This window comes from Chenopodium album, chromosome 23 (assembly GCF_948465745.1).
Source record: "Chenopodium album chromosome 23, dcCheAlbu1.1, whole genome shotgun sequence".
In the NCBI taxonomy this organism is placed as follows: Eukaryota; Viridiplantae; Streptophyta; class Magnoliopsida; order Caryophyllales; family Amaranthaceae; genus Chenopodium; species Chenopodium album.
In genome coordinates this window covers 163,172-183,131 of record NC_137856.1, presented here as the reverse complement: position 1 = coordinate 183,131, position 19,960 = coordinate 163,172, and the positions used below count along the sequence as shown (strand labels likewise).

Genomic DNA, 19,960 nt, shown 5'->3' with positions numbered 1-19,960 from the left:
AACAACCATACATATTAATTTTTTTACCAAACTTCCCTCCAATTTGCAACAAATACTTATGCACATTTATATTTCCTATATAAATTTTGTTTTCCCATGTAGTTTCTTTACTTTCTCTCTCTACTTTTTTGCATACCTGATGTCAATTTACTTTTTCAATATACTTTACCTATTCTTATTTGTGTTTATTAATTTCCATGAAAAATGCCCATAAAGGGCTATCAAAAGGGGACGGAGGGAGTATTATTTATTTATATATTTTAATGGAAAATTTGTCAAAAATAAGCCAACCTTTGTGTGATTAGCTCAAAATAAGTCAACCTTTCAATTAACTCAAAATAAGTCGACTTTTATTAGATATCTTCTCAAAATAAGTCGTAACCTATTAAATTAAAAGGTGACCGGTTGTTAAGGTAAATTATGACACGTGTCATTATGTGGGTGGTTCATTTTTAAAAAAAAAATTAATTAAGATTTATTTTTTCATTAATTTAATTAACTATAAAATAAATAAATAAAATTATAATAAACAGAAAAAAAAACTAAAAAAATAGAAAACAACCAGCCACCACCCGCTGCCAGCCCCCTCCCCTTTCCTGCGGTCGACGGCCAGCGACTTGGGAGGACCGGCGTTAAGACCTCTTCGCCGGCGGCCCTGTCCCTTCCCTTTCTCCACTCTCGTCCTTAAACCCAACCTCAAAAACCTTAAACCCAACCCACGAAACCACCGTAATCGACATCCAAAATTCGTTAAGGGTGATTTCGTGAGTTGGTTTTAGGGTTTTTAGGTTACGTTATTGCGTGGGGAAGGGGAAGGGGGTCGATTTAGGTGGGGGACGGGGAGAGTGGGAAGTTTCCGGCAAGGGGGCCGCGGGGAAGGGGGAAATGGATGGTGTCGAACTGTCGAGGGATGAGGTGGTCACCGGCGCTGGCTGTGGTTGTGGGTAAAGGGATGGCTGGGTATTTTTTAATTTTATGATTTGTTTTTATTGTTTTTTGTTTATAATTTTTTATGTAATTTTTTTTTTTGAAGGGAATTTTTTATGTAATATAATTATAGTTAAACAGTTAATTAAATTTCATAAAGTATTTTATGTAAAAAAAATGACCTATTTGATAGGTTGTAGGTTATTTGGCCCATTAAAAGAAAATACCCCTTAAAAGTCGGCTTATTTTGAGTTAATCAAAAGGTTGGCTTATTTTAAGCTAACCGCGCAAAGGTTGGCTTATTCTTGACAAATTTTCCTATTTCAATTTTCAGGTTTTTCAAAATAGAAAATAAGAAAAAAGTGTTATTATGTTAACTTATTGCCAATTCATGGTCCGATTTAACTCAACTTTAGTCTTATATATAGGGTTGTTCACATTATGTTAACCGTATAGTTTAGCCTTAACGGTACGGTTAATTATTAGACAGGTTACTCAAAAACACAAACTGTAACTGTGTTGTTAAGAAATGGTTAATTGTAACAATTAATTATTTCTTAACAGTACAATTACCTCTTAACCGCTAGCCATTAAATAAATTTTAAATCTTAGATCAATATTTTTTGATTTTCCAAGAGTTTTAACTCTAATATAGAATTACTCCGATCCGTATATTTCTTTAAAAAAAAAAGAATTACTTCGTATATATAAACCATAATAAGCTCCAATTAGTTAATTACAAACCGATAAAGATTTATTTAGGCTTAACTTACTTAATTATCTATATTTTCCTTTAAAGAAATACATATATATATATATATATATATATTTTTAATTGGAAGATTAACCATTATCAGTTAACCGTTTACTCAAAAGTGTATGTAACCGTAACCATTAACTGCTATATTTACCGATTCAGTTAATCATAATCGCTTATTTTTAATGGTTCGGTTGATTAATCTATAAATTAAAACGAGTCGGTCATATAGGTTAATGGATACGGTAAACGGTTTTGGGTTTTTGTTTCACATACACTCTTACTTAAACGTACACTAAATTATAATATTCTTCTTTTTGTTAAAATATCTCGATGTTATACTCAATTAATATTTAGTAAATCTCTTCCTCATCTTCTATGATACACATTAATATCTTAGATAGATTTGCTGGTTGGTCTATTTTTAATTTCTTACCATTTTTTTTTTTTTTTGTAGGGAAATTTCTTACCATTTAAGGAATCATTTGCGTTGTAATTATATGTGACAACGTGATGTTCATTATTTTATTTTCTATTATTGTTCTTATATCATAAAGATTACTCAAAATTTTCAATTGTATGAGACATAAGACGTGGCATGAGGAGTAAGATTTATGATTCAACACGCATAGACCAATAAGTAGACACTAGACAAGCATTATTAGTAATTATAAGTTACATTTGAGTATAAAGATGCTTATATCCTTTTGGCATCTAAATTTCTTAACTCTTAAGTAGACAAGGCTCAAGAGAGCAATTATGGCTAATTCTCCTATGGCTTACATCATTTTTCTCATCGTTGTCCTTCAACTTGTAATTAGTTCAAAGGTTAGTTGATTCCTCCTCCTTGAACTGGACTCATCTCATACAATTCTGGTGTTTGTGTTTGTCGATCTTGCCAACATGTTCATCGAACATAAATTGTTCATAATCATGTGTTTGCGTTTGTCTTGCAAACACGATTACCGAACATAAATTGTTCATAATCATATGTTTTTTTATTTTCAAAGAGAGGCTTTCAGTTGTTTATCTCCTATTGTTTAAAGTTAGTTCATACAAGTACTTTATACTTCAATTCGTATTTGACCTAAGAAACCACTTTTCTTAGAAGTTTGGTTCCTTTGTTTGATCTAAGAAACAAGTAAAAAGTGTGGTTTCTAATCCTAAGAGACCATTGAGATGCAAACCATATTTTATATGGTCTCTTAGGCATATTTGGAATGGTTTATGAATTATGAGGCTTATAGTAGTGCCTTATGTTTGTTTCGTTGGGTGCCTTTTATATCTATAATGATTGTAGAAACTTGCGAATGTTAATAAGATACTCGTATTATATATGCAAGTAAATCTTATTAATATTTAGTAACAAATTAGCAATATATATAATTGACTATTAAATGTTAGTTTACGCTAGAAATAATGAAAGTTATTAGCTAAAAATACTTCATATATGTACTATTTCTATTCTTTTTACACTAATTATCATTTTAAAAATCCACTGTGTAATTAATTGGGTACTCAAATTTTATATCATCAGGCTGGTGAGGAAGGATCTTGCCCAATAGAAGGTATTATATATCTATATGATTAATTTTAATTTATTTTATACAGTATGTAATTTATTTAAAGGTTTTAAATTGTAAAATATCCAATATAACTATGTGGCTTTGACAAAGTTAAATATTATGCAGAATGTCCAAATGAGTGCGGAAGAAGGTGTGAACTAGCTTCAGCATACGATACATGCATCAAATATTGTAATTTATGTTGTATTAAATGCTTATGTGTTCCATCTGGAACGTATGGCCATAAAGAAGAATGTCCATGCTACAACAATTGGAAAACACGCAAAGACACCTCTAAATGTCCTTAATTTTGTAATTAGTGATATGTACTAATTATAATAAAAGTCATCCTTCTTTTGTTTCTCTAATATTACAAAGGGTGCATAGTAAATTTTATGTATACAAAAGTTCCCAGGTCTATAGCTTAGGCTCATTTCTTGGCGGGTTTGGCGCGTTGGGGTGATTTACTTTGTTTCCGTTTTTAGTTTGTTTGTTGCTTTGTTTGTTTGTAACTTCTTTTGTATACATCGAATTCGAATGAGAGGTATATTACCACATCATGAGTTCATGACATACAAGTATACACATCAACAATAAACTAACCTGAAGAAGTTGAAACTCACTTTCACTAATATTGTTAAACAAGTAATGTGCTTAGAAATAATTATACATCAAATCTTTTCGAAGTCATCTATAAATTAAACTTTTTTTTTTAATGACCTCGTAATAGATAGTCAAATGACAATAATAGGTCAACTTATCCAAATCTAAAGTCACAAACGGTCCATTATATAATACGGAGCGTATCTTATAATTCAATAGAACCATAAACAATCCATAATTTATATTAGTAATTGTATCATATTTGTAGGACAATATGAGATTTGAATTAATTATTGTAGCAAAAATCTTGTGTTAAATCGCTAATATTGTAGCAAATGTGAATTAATGCTTTATTGGTAATTGCAAATCTATTTGACTATATACGGATTTTGTTTATTTTAAAACATTAATTGCTTTACTATTAATTACAATTCTACAATTGCTTTTAAAAAAAAAAAATACAATTGAACAATATAGTGCAAAACCCCTAAACTTTTAACCGATATATTTATCTTGTCATATACTTCCTCCGTTTTCTTTTAGATGCAACACACACTTTTTCACGGTATTTAAGAAATGTGGGGTTCACATGATATAATACACTTTAAAATAGGATGAGTGGTTGATATGAGTGTAATTTAGTGGGTCATGTGCTTTAAATAAGGGAAAGAGTATAGTTTTTCCTTAAAGTAACTTTCCTTTTATAGTGTGTTGCAAGTATTGTGACATTTCCTTTTTAGGGAAGTGTTGCAAGTAAAAGAAAACGGAGGAAGTATATATTTGTCCATGTAAGCAATGAAGTCACTAAATTATAGCATAGTCAGCAATGGAAAAAGACACAAAACTTTGCCTATTCAACAAAGAAGTCTATAAACTTTGTTGACTCAAGAAATTTCAAGTTTCTCAACTTGAGAAACAAAATCTGTTTCTCAAATGGGTACTATTATAGTTTAGTCTTTTCACGCAAACTACTAGAATTACAAACGTATTTTACTTATATTTGGCTTGGAAGACGTTAAACAGGCGTTATCTCTCTCCTCAACAATGGAGGTTGAAGAAATTAATGGAGAAAGACAAACACCCACTATTTAGGGTCAATCAAGCCCTAATTAATTAATACTCCTTCTGTCTCATAATATAGTTTCTGTTTCCTTAATTTGAAATCCAAAATATTGTTCATGTTTCTATTTTTGGATAGTATGTAAAGATCATTATACCCCTCATTTTTTCACTATATACATCGTACTTCCTACATTACCCTTGAATTTTGCATATATCTTATATTTTTTTTTCTACTTTCTCTCTTTACTTTTGTTTAAAGTTGTACTTTTCACTTTTATTAATGTATTTCATCCACTTTCTCCTCATATCTCTTAAATACCGTGAAAAAGCACAGATAGGAACTTTATATTGGGACGGAGGGAGAATATATTTCTTAGGGTTTTTCATTAAATCCAAAAATGGTAGTGTTGAGGTTTGTTGTGGTATTAGGCTTAGTGTTTGTTGTGGTTGTCTGCATTCGTCTGCCATCGATATTGAGAATGAAAAAAAGGGAGGTCGAAGAAATGGAAGTTTGATGGTTAGGGCCTGTTCACTTCAGCTTAATTTCAGTTCAGTTCAGTTTAACTCCAATTAGTTCAGTTCAGCTCCAATCAGTTAAGTACAGTTCAACTCCTAATTTCCTTCTCTCATTAATATTCATTTCAGCTTTATTCAGTTCAGTTCCAACCAGCTAAGTTCAGTTCAGTTCAACTCCAATTAATTCAATTATGTTCAATAAATGTAAACAAACCCTTAGTTTTTGTAAAAGCATTAAAACAATAAAAAAAAGTTGCTCAAAATTATAACATTGCCATTTGAGATACGAAATTTGTTACCGGGCACCTTTATGACTCACTCTTGATAAAAAGTAGTCGTAATTGCTACCTGAATCGTTTAGTCATTGACTCATTAGTGGTAGAGGGACTAAAATGCAACACTTAAAAAAGTTGAGGGACTCAATGGAAACAACTCAAAGGAGGAAGAATAAAGGAGGACATGAAAAGCAAAGACGGCTGGGAATAAATTAGCAGCATCAAGTCTAAAAAGCAGAGGAGGAGGAGGATTGGATTGGATCTCCTGAATTGTAAATTGTAAGGGGTAAAATTCCTGAATTTGTCTCTCCTCCATTTGTTTGTGTCTCTATTAGATTTGTAATTGGGTTAAATTGTTGCAGGTTCTCTGACTTTCCTCCAAATCGCCTTCTTTGCTGCTGATACAATGACTCATATCCTTGATTTTATTCTGTTTTACTAGTAATTGTATGAAGGAATGGGATTTGTATTTCTGTGTTTCCTTAATAAAATGGTTTGAACGCGGTAACCAGAGAGAAAAAGATCGTGAAAGAGCTCAGTCACGCGGCGGCGCCGGTAAAAAGGGTGGCAAGAATGATGGCCTCACTCCCGAGCAACGCCGCGAAAGGTTTCTTCTTCTTTTTTTTTTTTTTTTTTTTTTTTTTTTTTTTTTTTTGAAATAATTCCAATTTGTGATTTCATTACTAATTTGGGGTGGTGATGTCTGATGTAGGGATGCAAAGGCACTACAAGAGAAGACGGCCAAGAAGGCCTCCGGTGGCGGCCAAACTAGTGGTGGAGGTACCACCACCAACAAATAACACCCTATTATAATCCCTTATTATAACAATAATAAATTCATACTCTATATGTCATGTCTGTTTTTGAATCAATCAAGGATTCTCTGTTAACTTTGTTCTCTCAGTTAAATTCATACTCTTTGTCTTTTAATTGCTACTTCTACTGTATTCACACTATTATAGAGTGGGAATTCTTGACTGAAGCAGATGAATTATGAATCATATTACAGATAATATTTGGGCTCTTTTAGAATTTTAAAGGAAAGGGAATAGCTTTTATGTCTGAGGCTCTGAACGATTCTATGTCTGCCAATCTGTTTCTTTGTGACAATTGAACGTTTCACCTCCAATTTGTTATGTTCATGATAGATTTCTTGGTGCATTTCAAAATTTAAGGCCATGTTTATTCAAGTAGATAGGTACATCAGTGGCGCTGATATAAAAGAGATTATCTTGTGTATTTGTTTTATAGGAAAGCTGGAGGTGAAATTTATATGTTTGAGCTTGGCTTTATAATTCCTCTCCGTCCTTATAGAGGTGATGTTTGTCCATAAAGACGCCGACTTTCTAGCTTGTCTAATCTGATGCTGTAGACTAGGATGAGAGCTCATAGTCATCTCATGATAAGAAATTAGAGGTGTGGTATACATTTCACACCAAGCTATACCCTTGGAATTTTCATTTTTATACCATTCCACTCTAGCTATTTGAACCAAACGCCCCCTAATTGAATTATCAAAGGTATGGAGGTGAGGAGTCTTTACCTGAAATTCTGAAAAACACCTGTTTAGTTATGTGAGTTTAAGTATTCCTTGTTTCTTTTCTTCATTTCCTTACTTTCTTCTCTCCCCTCCTTTTGTCCCATCCACCTTCTATTGCTGATGTAACCTCAACCCCCATTGTAATTCTTTTTCCACAAGTTTTCCCGTCAGATTATTATTGTTTTCATTACTCAATACTCATGTATTTCATTTCAAAGTCATTCAAAGTAAGACTACTTTATATCTGTGACTGTTGTGCTTTCTCTTTAGCATGCAGCCTCTATTGTGGCTAGCTACTGCTGAGTTTAAAAGTGCTTTCAATGTACAGTGGGGCATTTGGCTGCTGATTTGTGTGATAGTGCTGTTGCATGAAGTTGTTAGGTATTCTCTTTTTTGTTGACTACTATTATTTTAGGTGGAGGCCGGCCATAGAAACTATGGGACTTGGTTATAAGGTTTGGAGGAATGGTGCAAAATTGTTTTCGTTGCTTTGATTTCTTCTCACAAAGTTCCAATTCTGTAGTAGATAAGGGGAATGTATGTATCCCTTTTCTTTGAATTTGATATTTCAATTTGAAACCATTTGAGAAACTGAGAGTAACTATTGCATGGGAAGATGAGTAGTGGCTTGTTGGGATAGGTTTGGCTCCATCTTCCACATCAATCTAGTTTTTATTATTCCAAACCCAATCTCAGATTCCAGATATAGTAAACCAAACAGCCCTTGGAATTATTCTGTATGTTTTTATTTTGGGTAGCATTTAGTGTATTTGGAGTTCTAGCTTTTTGCCAAGTTTGACTATTGGTCAGTATCACTTAGTAATATCCAACTTTTTAAAATATATTTCAATAGCATTATTAGTTAGCATATAGTTTCTCTTGTAAAAATCCCTATTGATGAACCAAATAGTTGCATTTTGCTAATGAACTTTGCTAGGGAATTGCAAAAGTGCAAAAGTAGGTTGTAATGCAGAGCCATATAGTCTTAGCTCCTTGCACTTACTCTTGCTGCCTTTCCTTGGCGGAGAACGGGGAGTCAAGTGTTTTTAAATATTTTACCACTTGTGATGGAGCTATTGGATGCTTACTAATAGTAAAATTGTGGTACAGAAGGATTGGGAGACCCACATAAGCAGACTCAATTTAGCTATCAATTGATGCATACCCAAGAGAAGGAGCAAAGGGCCATGATCACTTAATATCGTGCTCTGCAAAAGCTGAGCAACTGTAGCCAAGCAACCAGGTAATACTGCTGGGTATGTAAATGGGGTGTAAACCTTTATATGGACAAAAAAAGCTGCTGGCTCTTGTGATTCTGAAAATTGAACCTAAGTCTGAGGGTGTGTTGCCTTACAGTTCCAATGGATGCTATTTTTGGTTGAGTGAAATTTTATGCCCTAAAATTCAGTGAGTCCTTAATTCTGGGTCATCAGTATCAGTTGAAGCCTTTGAAGGGGCCAGTGATAGAATCTGGATATGCGGAAGAAACAAAAATGAAGTAAGGAGTAGGTGACACAGGTTAGTGGGATGTCATGAGTCCTGTGGAGTTGGTCATATATTTCTTCAAGTACAAAGGAGTGCTGATAGGGTGTAAATCAATAGCAAAATTGAAACTTTATTTCATACCCTTGCCCTTACAATATGTATAGTACTGCACAAGTTGTCAGATTTGGGGTTTGATCGTGTAGTTAGTAAAGGTGGATGGTTAGAGATTGTCAGATTTGGTGTTGTATTAAAGATGTTGTTCATGAGAAATCATAGGCATGTAATGATGTGAAACTCTAGGGAAGAATGTTTCTCTCACTCAGTCACTCTGCCTGAAAAGTCTAGGTATGCTTATTTTGCAAGGAATTATAGCATCAAGGAGCAGAAGCTTGAGATAAGATAGAAAATTCTGTAGAGATTTTCTTTTGAAATTTTTAATGCCTTAGCCCGGTGCTTCATCTATGAGGTAGCCAAGTTCAAGGATAAACCACTTACTATTCTGAGCTTTGAGAAGAATTTAGAGAATTGTGAAGAATTCTTGACAAAGTTGCTTATTTTCATTTGGTACCAATACTAGTTAGTCTATAATAAAAACCTTTTTGGATACTTGTCCCCCTCTTCTTCACCTCACACTATGTTTGTTCCCCCTCTTCTTCACCTCACACTCTGTTTGTATTTAGCAATCATGCCACTATTTTGTTTTTGTCTTATGTTATGATTGAAGTCAACTGAGGATCCAAAGGGAGAAATGTAATCTACTAAATAATTAATTGATTTGCATAATGACATTATATATAAAGAAATATAACTTGAATCATCATATAATGTGTGGAATGCATAGAACCAATTACTACCTCAATATTTTAGTTCTACGCACTTAATTTAGAAAACTTTAACCAAATTTAGATAATAATATGAAAGAAGTCATGTGAAATCTTGTGAGTTTTTTTTATACGTAGTAGTGTGTACCTATATCAACTTTTCATTACATTTTCTATCACATGGCAATACATTAAAAGGTGAAAGCTGAGCATCGGAAACTGTATAGACTTTCATAACTGTGTGTTTGGGTAGAGAGAAGGAAAGGAAAAGAAGGGGAGGGAAGGGAAGAATGATAATTTTTATTTAATTTTCAATTCTCTCCATTGTTGGAGAGATCAATTTCTTACAATTTAATCCCTATATTTCTCTCCCCTCCAATTTTTTTTCTTCCTCATTTGTTATCCAATGAAAGTTAAACCATCCCTTTGTTTCCCTCCTCTTCATTTCCTTCTGTTTCCTTCAATCTAAACAAAGTGTAAGTAAAAATTGGTAAAACCATGAGAGTAGATGTTAAGACTTTCTTACTTTACCCTTATGAGTTAAAAGAATTCTTTTATCACTCTTATGACAAGGTTGATGACATTCACTTCCAAGAGGTAGATAATAATCCGAAGGTGATAAGCTACAACAACTGAATTTTCCAAATCTATTGAGAATGCAGCTGGTGGAAAGTGGAAATATGATGCAGTGACTTGATTGTAACGGTTTTCCTAAATTATGAATAACTGAATGCTCTGTTGTGTTTAGTTGTGGAGTTCAATGTGAGGTGAGGAGATGAAATATTTAAGAATTAGGTCATTCTTTTTTATGGGGAGGCAAGTATTATAAGTTTTCCTCACTTTTAAGTTCGTATGTATTGTCTATCATTTATCCCTGACATTAGCTTATATTCATCATCTGTGCAAGTATTTTTGAAAGAAGCACCTCTTTGGATCTCATATTTCTCCGCAAACTGTAGCCTTGAAAACTTCATAGGCGAATGGATTTAGCTTATACTGTTAGTTCCACTCGACTTTATTGGTTGTTAATTCAGTTTATCTGCAGTAAGTCAATGAAATTAATTAAGCAACTGTCTAATAAGTGGTCACGAGTCACGACTAGTGGAGTTTGGTGTTTTTGCTGCTTAATATATTGTTGGTAGGAAGAACTTGTTTGTCACTTTGGAGGCGTGATGTATGTAAACAATGTTATCCTGTTAAAGCACATGGGTTGGGAAAATAAATATGGCCACTAAACATATACTACTTAGTTAGCTGTTGTTGTAAAGTTCAGGAGCAGCTAGATGAAAGGGAAAGGAATTTATATTTTATACCAATACTTGTGCCTATGCTTTAAGGTTGCTGCATATATGTCCTTGTTCATGTCCACTGTACACGTCATTAAGTGCTAGTTATGATCTGTTTGACATAAGGAACTTTGCTATGTCTGGAGCTGCTTGGACTGTTCTTTTTCATAACATCTAATTTTGAGTTTCAAGTTCCTGAATTATCTCTGCTAACCTTTATTTCCATTCTAGCGAATATTTCAGTATTTCTTTTTTCTGTGAATTTCAGGAGAGTTATCTGTAAGGACTTTTGTGGGCCTTTTTGGCAAGTTGAAGTCAAACATATATACAAGTAGTAGGTGTGTGTGAGTTTTTACCCTGGGTGCAGAATTGTTATTAAATCTTAGTTATTAGCATGATATAGTCAGATTGGTAAGGCATAAATATTAAATACATCAATGTGAGGGTAAGATTTGTGACGATGGTCAGTATCTTGTAATTCTTGTCTTTTGGAGTTCGGAGAGAACAAAATTGGATCAATAATTGCAGTAAATACTAGGTCCTAGTAACTGCAAGTTGCTTAGATTTGGTGGACATTATGCAGAATTTACCGATATATGGTGATGTCAGTTAAAACTGAGTTTCATATTAGAGGACTAGAGGATATAGGCAATACACAATTGGTATGGCATGATGAAGGGTGATGAATTGTTTTGATGTGCTTTCAGGCCCGTTTCTGAGAATTTTGTGGCCTAAGGGCGAACCTAAAATTTGGGGCCCTAACACTTATACAATATTTATTACTACCTCCGTCCCTATTTGATAATCCCTTAATAAACACAAATAAGAATAGTAAAACTACATTGAAAAAGTAAATTGACATTGGGTAGAGAAAGTAATAAAAGTACATTGGGAAACAAAATTTACATGATAAATTTAAATTTGTACAAGTATTGTTGCAAATTGGAGTGAGTTTTGGTAAAAAATTAATATTAATGGTTGTTGGAAAAAGCAAATAGGGGAACATTGTGGGACTAAAATTTGTCCATAAGAGACTATCAAAAGGGGACGGAGGGAGTAGATAACTAATTTGGGTATGCAAAAATATACTTTTAGGCAACACTCTTTATTCCTAATACAAAATATGATAAATAATTGAATACATTTGACAATTGTATACTTCAATTATCTTCAAGTTTTGAAAAAACAATAATTAAAATCTAAAACCTAATAGAATTTGTTATATATACCCGGGTGTACCATATACCCGGATAATTTACTCATTATTTTTTGCTCATTTAATAAATGAACACAAAAATAAATTACCCGGTGTACTATAGGCTCTCAAAACCTAAAGTAATACCACAAAATTGATGAGCAAAGATTAGGAACAAAGTAGATAATAAGGAGTAAAAAACGCAAAAATCAAAATTGATGAGAAAGATTAATGTGAAGAACAGTGAAATTACAAAAGGGATGTGAACAAAAACGTTTATGTGAAATTCTTAAGGTTAGCACGGAGTAAATTAGTTTGGACTTTATTTAGAGAATAAATTGGAAAAGATGTTGAAAAATTACTCCGTAAAAATAACATTAATTAAGGAAGGTGAAGATTTTTAGGGGAGTAATTGATTGAGTTTATTAATTCACATTCCCAAGATTGATTGAAGGAGTTAATTTTTAACTTTCCAAACATTAGAAGAGGATTTTTAACTTTAATTATGCATTCAAGTTGTACAGTTGTACAATAAACTTTGGGCTTCCCATTTTGGGGCCCTGGGCAGCTGCCCCAGCTGCCCTGGCCCAGATACGGCCCTGTGTGCTTTTTGATGCGATACATTTGTGTGGCTGTTATTCAGTTATGGTGCTGGAGCAATATAATGTCATGCCATTCCTTATTTATATGAGCACATGTTAGTTGCTGGAGGCGTGTGTTGGAAATAATCTCTAACTTGCAACTCTATACTTTGCTTGTATGAGTGTACTGTAGAGGGAATGAATCATAGCCTCTAGCTAGCATTATTCTTTGAGGTTTAGGTATAATAACAGGCTTATTATTAGATAGACTGTCGCGGTGCTCCATTTGGTTTGTAGACATTTTGTGCATTAGGAAAGATTGATACAATCCTCGTAATTAGGTGCATTAAGTATGAACTTGCCAAAGGACTATTAGTTGGTTTATGTTATTTTATTTTGGGCAAAGTTAAAAATTGTTTCCTTACACTGTATATAAGTGACAACATCGGCAAGATGATGTTTTCTGTACTTATAATAAGTTGTTCTGATTTCTCTCAAAAAAATGGAAAAAAAAAAAAAAAAGGTAGGGTGTTCTGATTTGAGTTTTACAAGATTTGTATTGAAGTCTAAAACTTTCAATTTTCTTGTCTAATAGTATGCACTACTCCGTATGATCCAATACTCGAATTGCACCCTTACATTGAGAGGTGTATTAAGCTATACTACATCAGGTGAGCTAATACTAAGTGAACACTCGATAGATGGGAAAATTTGAATTGAAAATAACAGTTACGCTTAAAGTGTGGTAATTTGGCATAATATTCCAAGATGGCCGTTATAATAAGCCAGCTTTTCCAGCAAACTCCTGCACAACTTAAAATATGACTTGACGCGTGTGGTAGCCAACCTAGCACCCCCCCCAGCAAACTCCTGCACAACTTAAAATATGACTTGACGCGTGTGGTAGCCAACCTAGCACCCCCCCCCCCCCCCCCCCCCCACAAAACACACACACACAAACACAAAAAAAAGCCTTCATCTCCACTATATAACACGATCAAACATTATATTAATGCTCCTTTATCTGCTAATTAGTATTGTTTAGATGGAGAAATGTCATCCTTATTAAAGAAATTTATCCAATGGAGGGAGCAATAATAAATTACTTACCTGTAAAAAGCGTAATGTTAGTATTATACTTGTATTAATTGAAAATAGGAAGAAAGTATAATATTCAAAACATACTTAGACATTAACATAACCTTAACAAAGCTACACACAAGTATAAAATTATTGTCCACAAGTATTATAGCATCACACAAACAGGCTATAAAGATGTGGGAAAACAAAGGAGTATGCATACATAATCAAACACAATACATTGATTAGTGAAGAACCATGCATTTTAATGTTAGCACTTAGCAGTTAAGTCATCACCCAAAAAATACAGAGGAATAATTAATTTGTCCATACTTTTCTGAAGTCATAATCAAGATTCAAGAAAAATGCAAAATAAAGTAATTAAGGGGAAATTTACATAATACAAATTAAATCCCCGGCTTATTATTAACTAATCATGTCCATGTGCAGCGTAATATAATAATAACACGGCAAGTCAGCAACCAACTACAGTATTGAAAAAAAAAAATGGTTAAATTTGTCACCTCAAAACATAACTTAGTATTCCTTCCTAAACCAAACTCTGATCTTAATTTAATGTAGCATCAGCTTGTATTGTTATATACGATTATTGTACTATGTACTGTCCTCATTTACAAGACTGTTATATAATGCATGCATTGCATATTCACGTAACCAATATCAGACTTAAACTTTCTTGTTTTAACCAGATTCTCTTGACCACTATATGCTTCACTCTTCTAGATGTGTGGAGGTTAGAGTTGGAGTTATTAATTTAGTGTTTTGCCCCTGTAATCTAGTTCATTTGATGCCGATCTAGACAGTCATGAGCATTATAGCTTGCTTTGATGCATGTGAAATAGAGCAGATTAATTATATCATACTGTTGTTGGTTGATGAATCACTTATCTGTCAAATATAACACGTACTATTATATCAACCTGACTACCCGTATAAGCACCAAGGCAGATCAGGGAATTAGACTTAAGAAATAATTTTTTGGCGGAAGGAAAGAGGTGGCTTACTATTTACTGCAAACTCGACATGGATGTGTCGTCGTGTATGCAAATTCCAATGATTATTAGGATGATTATGGGATTGGGACCAAATTAGGAAACGTCGTGCTGTGGGTTTTTAACCTAACTTTCCACCTTTGTTATTCTAAATTATCTTACTTAGAGAGGTCCAGATTGTCTCACCACCCATCTCAAGAGGCAGAGTGCCAGAAGGACAGGCTAATTAAGGAATAACATAATGTCTTAATTGAGGCTATTAAGGGTAACCAAATAATTAAGTATTGGCATCTGCAATGATTTGGTCATGCTTGTAGAGCAAAATTCCTTAGTTTCCTATATATTATATAATGAGTCCAAAGCTAATGATGGTTTTCAGTGATAATATTAACAAATCCTCTTTGTTTTGCATCCTCATAAGGTCTAATTCTTTTTTTATTTTTTTATTTTTGATAACTGATTACTTATAAAATTATGTCTGCTCTTTACAATTGTATGACTTGCTATATTTATATGATACTTTTAGCTGTTCTGCAGGAGCGAGCTATTATTGGCAGGGTGTCATTTTTAAGACCCGCGAATTTGGTGGGGGAAGAAATTAAAAAACTAATCAGCTAACTAAAAAGTGCCCTTGAAACTTTGGACAAGTAAATTAATGAACTTTTTGGATGCTTAATGTTGTACTATAATTATTATTGATTAAGATGTAAAAAAGCTCTTTCACTTATTGATAATAAAAGAGCAAAACAGCAACATAATTGATGAAAGCAAAAACTAAAAAAAGTGTATGTAGTGAGATCACATGTGGATGTTTGGAATAACTCACATGGTAGCTAATGCTTGATGAATGGAGTATAAACTTTGGAGCAAAAAGGGAAATTAATATACTTGTATATTAGCCATGGAATTGATATTGTAATTTATAATATATGTATAATGTAAATGGGTTTGAGGTTGTTTTAGTTGCTTTCAAGAAAGAATATGCAGCCATCAGCTTAACATGCTAGGACAAGTAAGCTATTAAGAAATGAGTTGTCATCTCCCTATTGGTTGTAGATAGGGACATTGAATATGGCTGGCACGTACGACTTCGTCCAACACTACATTTCCAAGGTTGATGATGATGATGAAAGAGCTTTTACAATTCATAGATCTGGCTCATATATAAACCCGGCTCTTTTCTATGTGTATACAAAAAAGTAGGTTCTCTGAATTTTTATAACTATTCTCAACTGATTCTTGTCTTATGAGAAGTACTTTTTAGGCTGACTGCATTTCTTTTTTAGTAATATATAGCATACTTGCCTCCCTTCCCTTTATTCTCTCTTTATTCTTTGTCTGTCTTTCAATTTTTTCTTAGAGAACAATCCCACTCCTCCTCTTCTCCTCCTTCAACAACAAATACTTCTTGCTGTATGGAGGATCATTGTTCCGAGTTGGAAACCTTCATGCAGCAGCGAAAGATGCCACCTCACTTTCCTGTTGAAGATGTATCTAAGTCTTTTAATAATACTCATCTGTGGGATGCTAGTTTTCATGATCATAATAATGGATCCGATGATGGTAGAATTGAATTCAGATCATTACCCTTTTTCGATAGACTAACTTCTACCCGCCTTCTTGAGCCTTCTTCTTCAACTTCTGGTTATATGATCCCTGAACATAACAATAAAACTACTACTACTACTACTGTCACCCAACAACAAGGTTCTGCCCTTGATTTTACATTTCCGAGAGCCTCTACTTTTGTCAATTTCTTCAAGTCTTCTGCACCTGCAGATAAGCTGACTCAGTCCAGACTTCCTCAAACATCAACTGAACCATCTCATTCTGTTTCTGCAGCCCATATTAACCTTTCTGATTTAACCTTGTTTTCAAAGGAAGCGAAGATTATGGACCCCTCACTCAGCAGGGTGCAAACAGTGGGAAGTAGCTCCCAAGATGCTGTATTGTCTGATCCCTTGCTACAGTGTGGCCAAAGTCAATACCTACCTGCTGGACATAATCGATGGCTGAGAATGAGCGAGGAATTCTCATCAAAAGTAGTCAGTACTGAGTTTAGGCTCAGTCCTACCAAGACACAGGCAATGAAGAAGTCTAGCGGTAGAAGGCTGCAGGCCTTGCTCCACCCTCACAAGAGCTCATCATCATCAACAACAACATCGGCGAAGTTGTATAGGGGAGTAAGGCAAAGGCACTGGGGAAAGTGGGTGGCAGAGATCAGATTACCTAGAAACAGGACAAGGGTGTGGCTGGGGACTTTTGACACAGCCGAGGAGGCTGCTTTTGCTTATGATACTGCAGCTTATATGCTGAGGGGAGAATATGCGCATCTGAATTTTCCGGATCAGAAGCATCTGCTTAAAGTGAACTCCTTAAATGGAGCAACAGCTGCACTTCTTGAAGCAAAGATACAAGCAATATCCCAGCAAGGTGGACTAAAGAAATCTGTTCCAGCGTCATCCTTGCTAATGAATAACTTGGCTGATCCAAATTCAATAAGTAGCAGCAGATCAGCTGGACAAGTTTCAGTGAGGAAAGAGTGGCAATTTGAGTTGGATGGTAGAGTAGTAGGAACATCTGAGATGATTGATAGTAACAAATTGATGAGAAGCAGTGAAGCTTCATGTGACCATAGCGTTGATTCACACGGTGTCCAGTTAAGTAAAATGCCGTCCTTGGATATGGATTCCATCTGGGATGCTCTTTTGATTTCTGATACTACATAAACTCTTAATTTTGTTACAGATTTTTCTGTTTCAGCTCATCTTTGATAGTCAGGCAGGCCAGGTGGTTGTTGTTTCCACATATGACATAAACTCATTCGATTTGTAGCATAATACGATTAATATTCTAAAACTCAATCAGTTCCTATTTTAATATGTTTGATGATACAATATATTTATATAATATATATATAATTGCTTGTAACTAACAATTAGCTGGATGGGTTGCGCTGTTATGTAAAAGGCGAGTTGCGGTTGTGAGACAAATGTAGGAGGAGGAAGGTAGAACTGAGGTGAGATATAAGGAAGAGTAATTTGTGCGGAGATTGGAAGGTATGGAAATAATGAGGGGGTATTCTGTTAATACAGTTTGTTTGTTTGTTACTAGAGTTAAAGATAGAGGGGAATGTTGAGACATATGATATGATATGATATGATAAAGCTTATTTCAAGTATTGGTGAGGTGTTGGGACTTTCAATAGCATGGCCCATGCCCCGATCAAGTCAAAAGCCTAACCGTTTTTGACACATTGTGGAAAATGAAACATGCTTGCGCTGCTAATCTCCCTTCTTTGATCATATCTTCCATAAAAATATTTAAATGAAGATTCAAGAATAACTCTGATCAAGGATAGCTATATATTGTATAATTATATATGTATCTTAGCTCCTCTTGATTAATAACTTATCAGATTATACTGACTATCAGATCAATCAAGCAGTATTATAGTTACTATATGAAGGCTTTATACAATATACAATACATTACCTACCAAGGATATAATGCTACACAGTTGTAGAGATGCATGCAATTGGAAAACCAATTCCAAGCATTGAAACCATCTGATCTAATCTGTTGCATTTATTAGGTGCCTCTTTTAAACTATAGAATACATACATAGTACTTTGATGAAGACGTGAGAAAGACAGCATATATAATACCGTGCGTATTAACTTATTTAGCATGAAGCATCTTCGGCCTGTAGCTACTATTATAAGGTATATTAGTAAACGTTGTAGCCTAAGAAAACCTAAGCAAAAGCAATCTCGAGCCATAAAATTAAAATTAAAATTAAAATTATGATGTTGACTCTCCACCTTTTCCTGATGCTATATGAATTAATTGTTAATATGACTTAATACTCTGATAACTACTCTATGTTGATATGGAGTATGTACCAAGTCCTATTTCAGAACTTTGTTCACCTATCTCATCGTTGACTAACATCAATAGTCCATTATACGGAGTATTATACAAGCTATTTAGATAACAATCCAAGAGACAATTTTTTAAATATAGATCTTAACTCTTAAGCAAGGGAGTATGTAGTCTTATTCTGAAATTTTCAACAATCTCCATCTATCTGATGATGTATAACATTCGCTCTAGATTCAGACCTATCATTTAGCAAATATGACTCTCCCTCTTATAAATGTCAATGGAGTGAATGAGATTAGAAGATCATGATCACTTCACACTTGTAAAAAGCTGACAATCAACTGATGGATACCTGTTGGTTAAAATTCTTGTATGTTTCATGCCAACTCATGAATGAAAGCTGCCTAATGTTCTTGTTTTTTTTTTTTATAGTAGTATTTAATTTGGATGTCAACCTAATGTTCTGATTTTTTTTTTATTTATTTAATTGGATGTCAACCAAATAAAAAAAAGAAAACCTCATACCGTATGTATGAAAAATTGCATAACTACATACAGCTTAAATTACTTCAATCACTTAATACTAATTGGTTCCTTATAATTACGACAGAACAAGGAAGTATATATCTTATGTATTCGACCAACAAATTAGACAATATGTACTGTATAGCACCCAACTGCTAAGTGCTAACAATAAGCTCAACTAGTATAGAGCAGCTACTAGTTGCATATAGATAGTTATATTCCGGTATTACCTGTCATACATAGGAAGTCCTGAGCATTCTAATTAATACAATTAGTAATTCATACGACATCCTGAGCATGAAACCAGTATAACTTAAGTAGTACCATACCAGAATCAATTGATTGAAGGCTCGTACGTTAGTCAGATCATCGCATATTTGTGGGTCCATTCCCTGGCAATCTTGTTATAACGCTTCCTGTGATTCCAGTAGAGATCACAGACTGAACTGCAAGAGTCTTTTTCATGATTTGGGTCTTGAAGAAAAGAGCATATTGACAGCAACAATTTCTCGATTGTCAGAGCTGGCGTCCATCTATTACTCAGTATGTCTACATGGATTGTTCCATCTTTTCCTACATTCGGGTGGAATACCTACACAATTTATATTAACCCCACTTCATTCTTGATGATTCTTCTAGCTACATACTAAGCTCAGGTATACATAACAAGCCAAGCTAGGAGTACGTACATGAACTAAATATCTACAGATGATGAATGATGAAGCTAAACTGCTAAAGTTTAAAGCAACCTATCCTAAAAAGAGTGACAAAAATAAAGACTACATTATTACCTTAGTTCGGAACTTAATTTTGGGAGGTTTGAAGGGATAATCATGTGGAATAC

At 33.9% G+C, this 19,960-nt stretch overlaps 1 protein-coding gene and 1 long non-coding RNA gene across 9 annotated transcripts; both read left to right on the top strand.

Moving 5' to 3' along the window:
* The first annotated feature begins 5,878 nt into the window (after positions 1 to 5,878).
* On the top strand, positions 5,879 to 11,464 carry LOC145608875 (uncharacterized). 8 transcript variants are annotated; one of them, XR_014105933.1, is made up of 6 exons: positions 5,879 to 5,984; positions 6,068 to 6,118; positions 6,207 to 6,312; positions 6,418 to 6,485; positions 8,356 to 8,488; positions 10,125 to 10,482. It is a non-coding gene; the product is annotated as an uncharacterized LOC145608875 (long non-coding RNA). The 8 variants fall into 8 exon arrangements; XR_014105931.1 differs by lacking the exon at positions 10,125 to 10,482 and adding an exon at positions 11,106 to 11,464 and having other exon boundaries at positions 5,881 to 5,991; XR_014105934.1 differs by having other exon boundaries at positions 5,881 to 5,991; positions 8,359 to 8,488; positions 10,125 to 10,473.
* Positions 11,465 to 16,121: 4,657 nt separating this feature from the next.
* On the top strand, positions 16,122 to 17,487 carry LOC145609488 (ethylene-responsive transcription factor ERF062-like). Its single transcript, XM_081664961.1, has one exon. The coding sequence runs from the start codon at positions 16,122 to 16,124 to the stop codon at positions 17,433 to 17,435; it is 1,314 nt and encodes a 437-aa protein (XP_081521087.1). The 3' UTR covers positions 17,436 to 17,487.
* Positions 17,488 to 19,960: the final 2,473 nt, after the last annotated feature.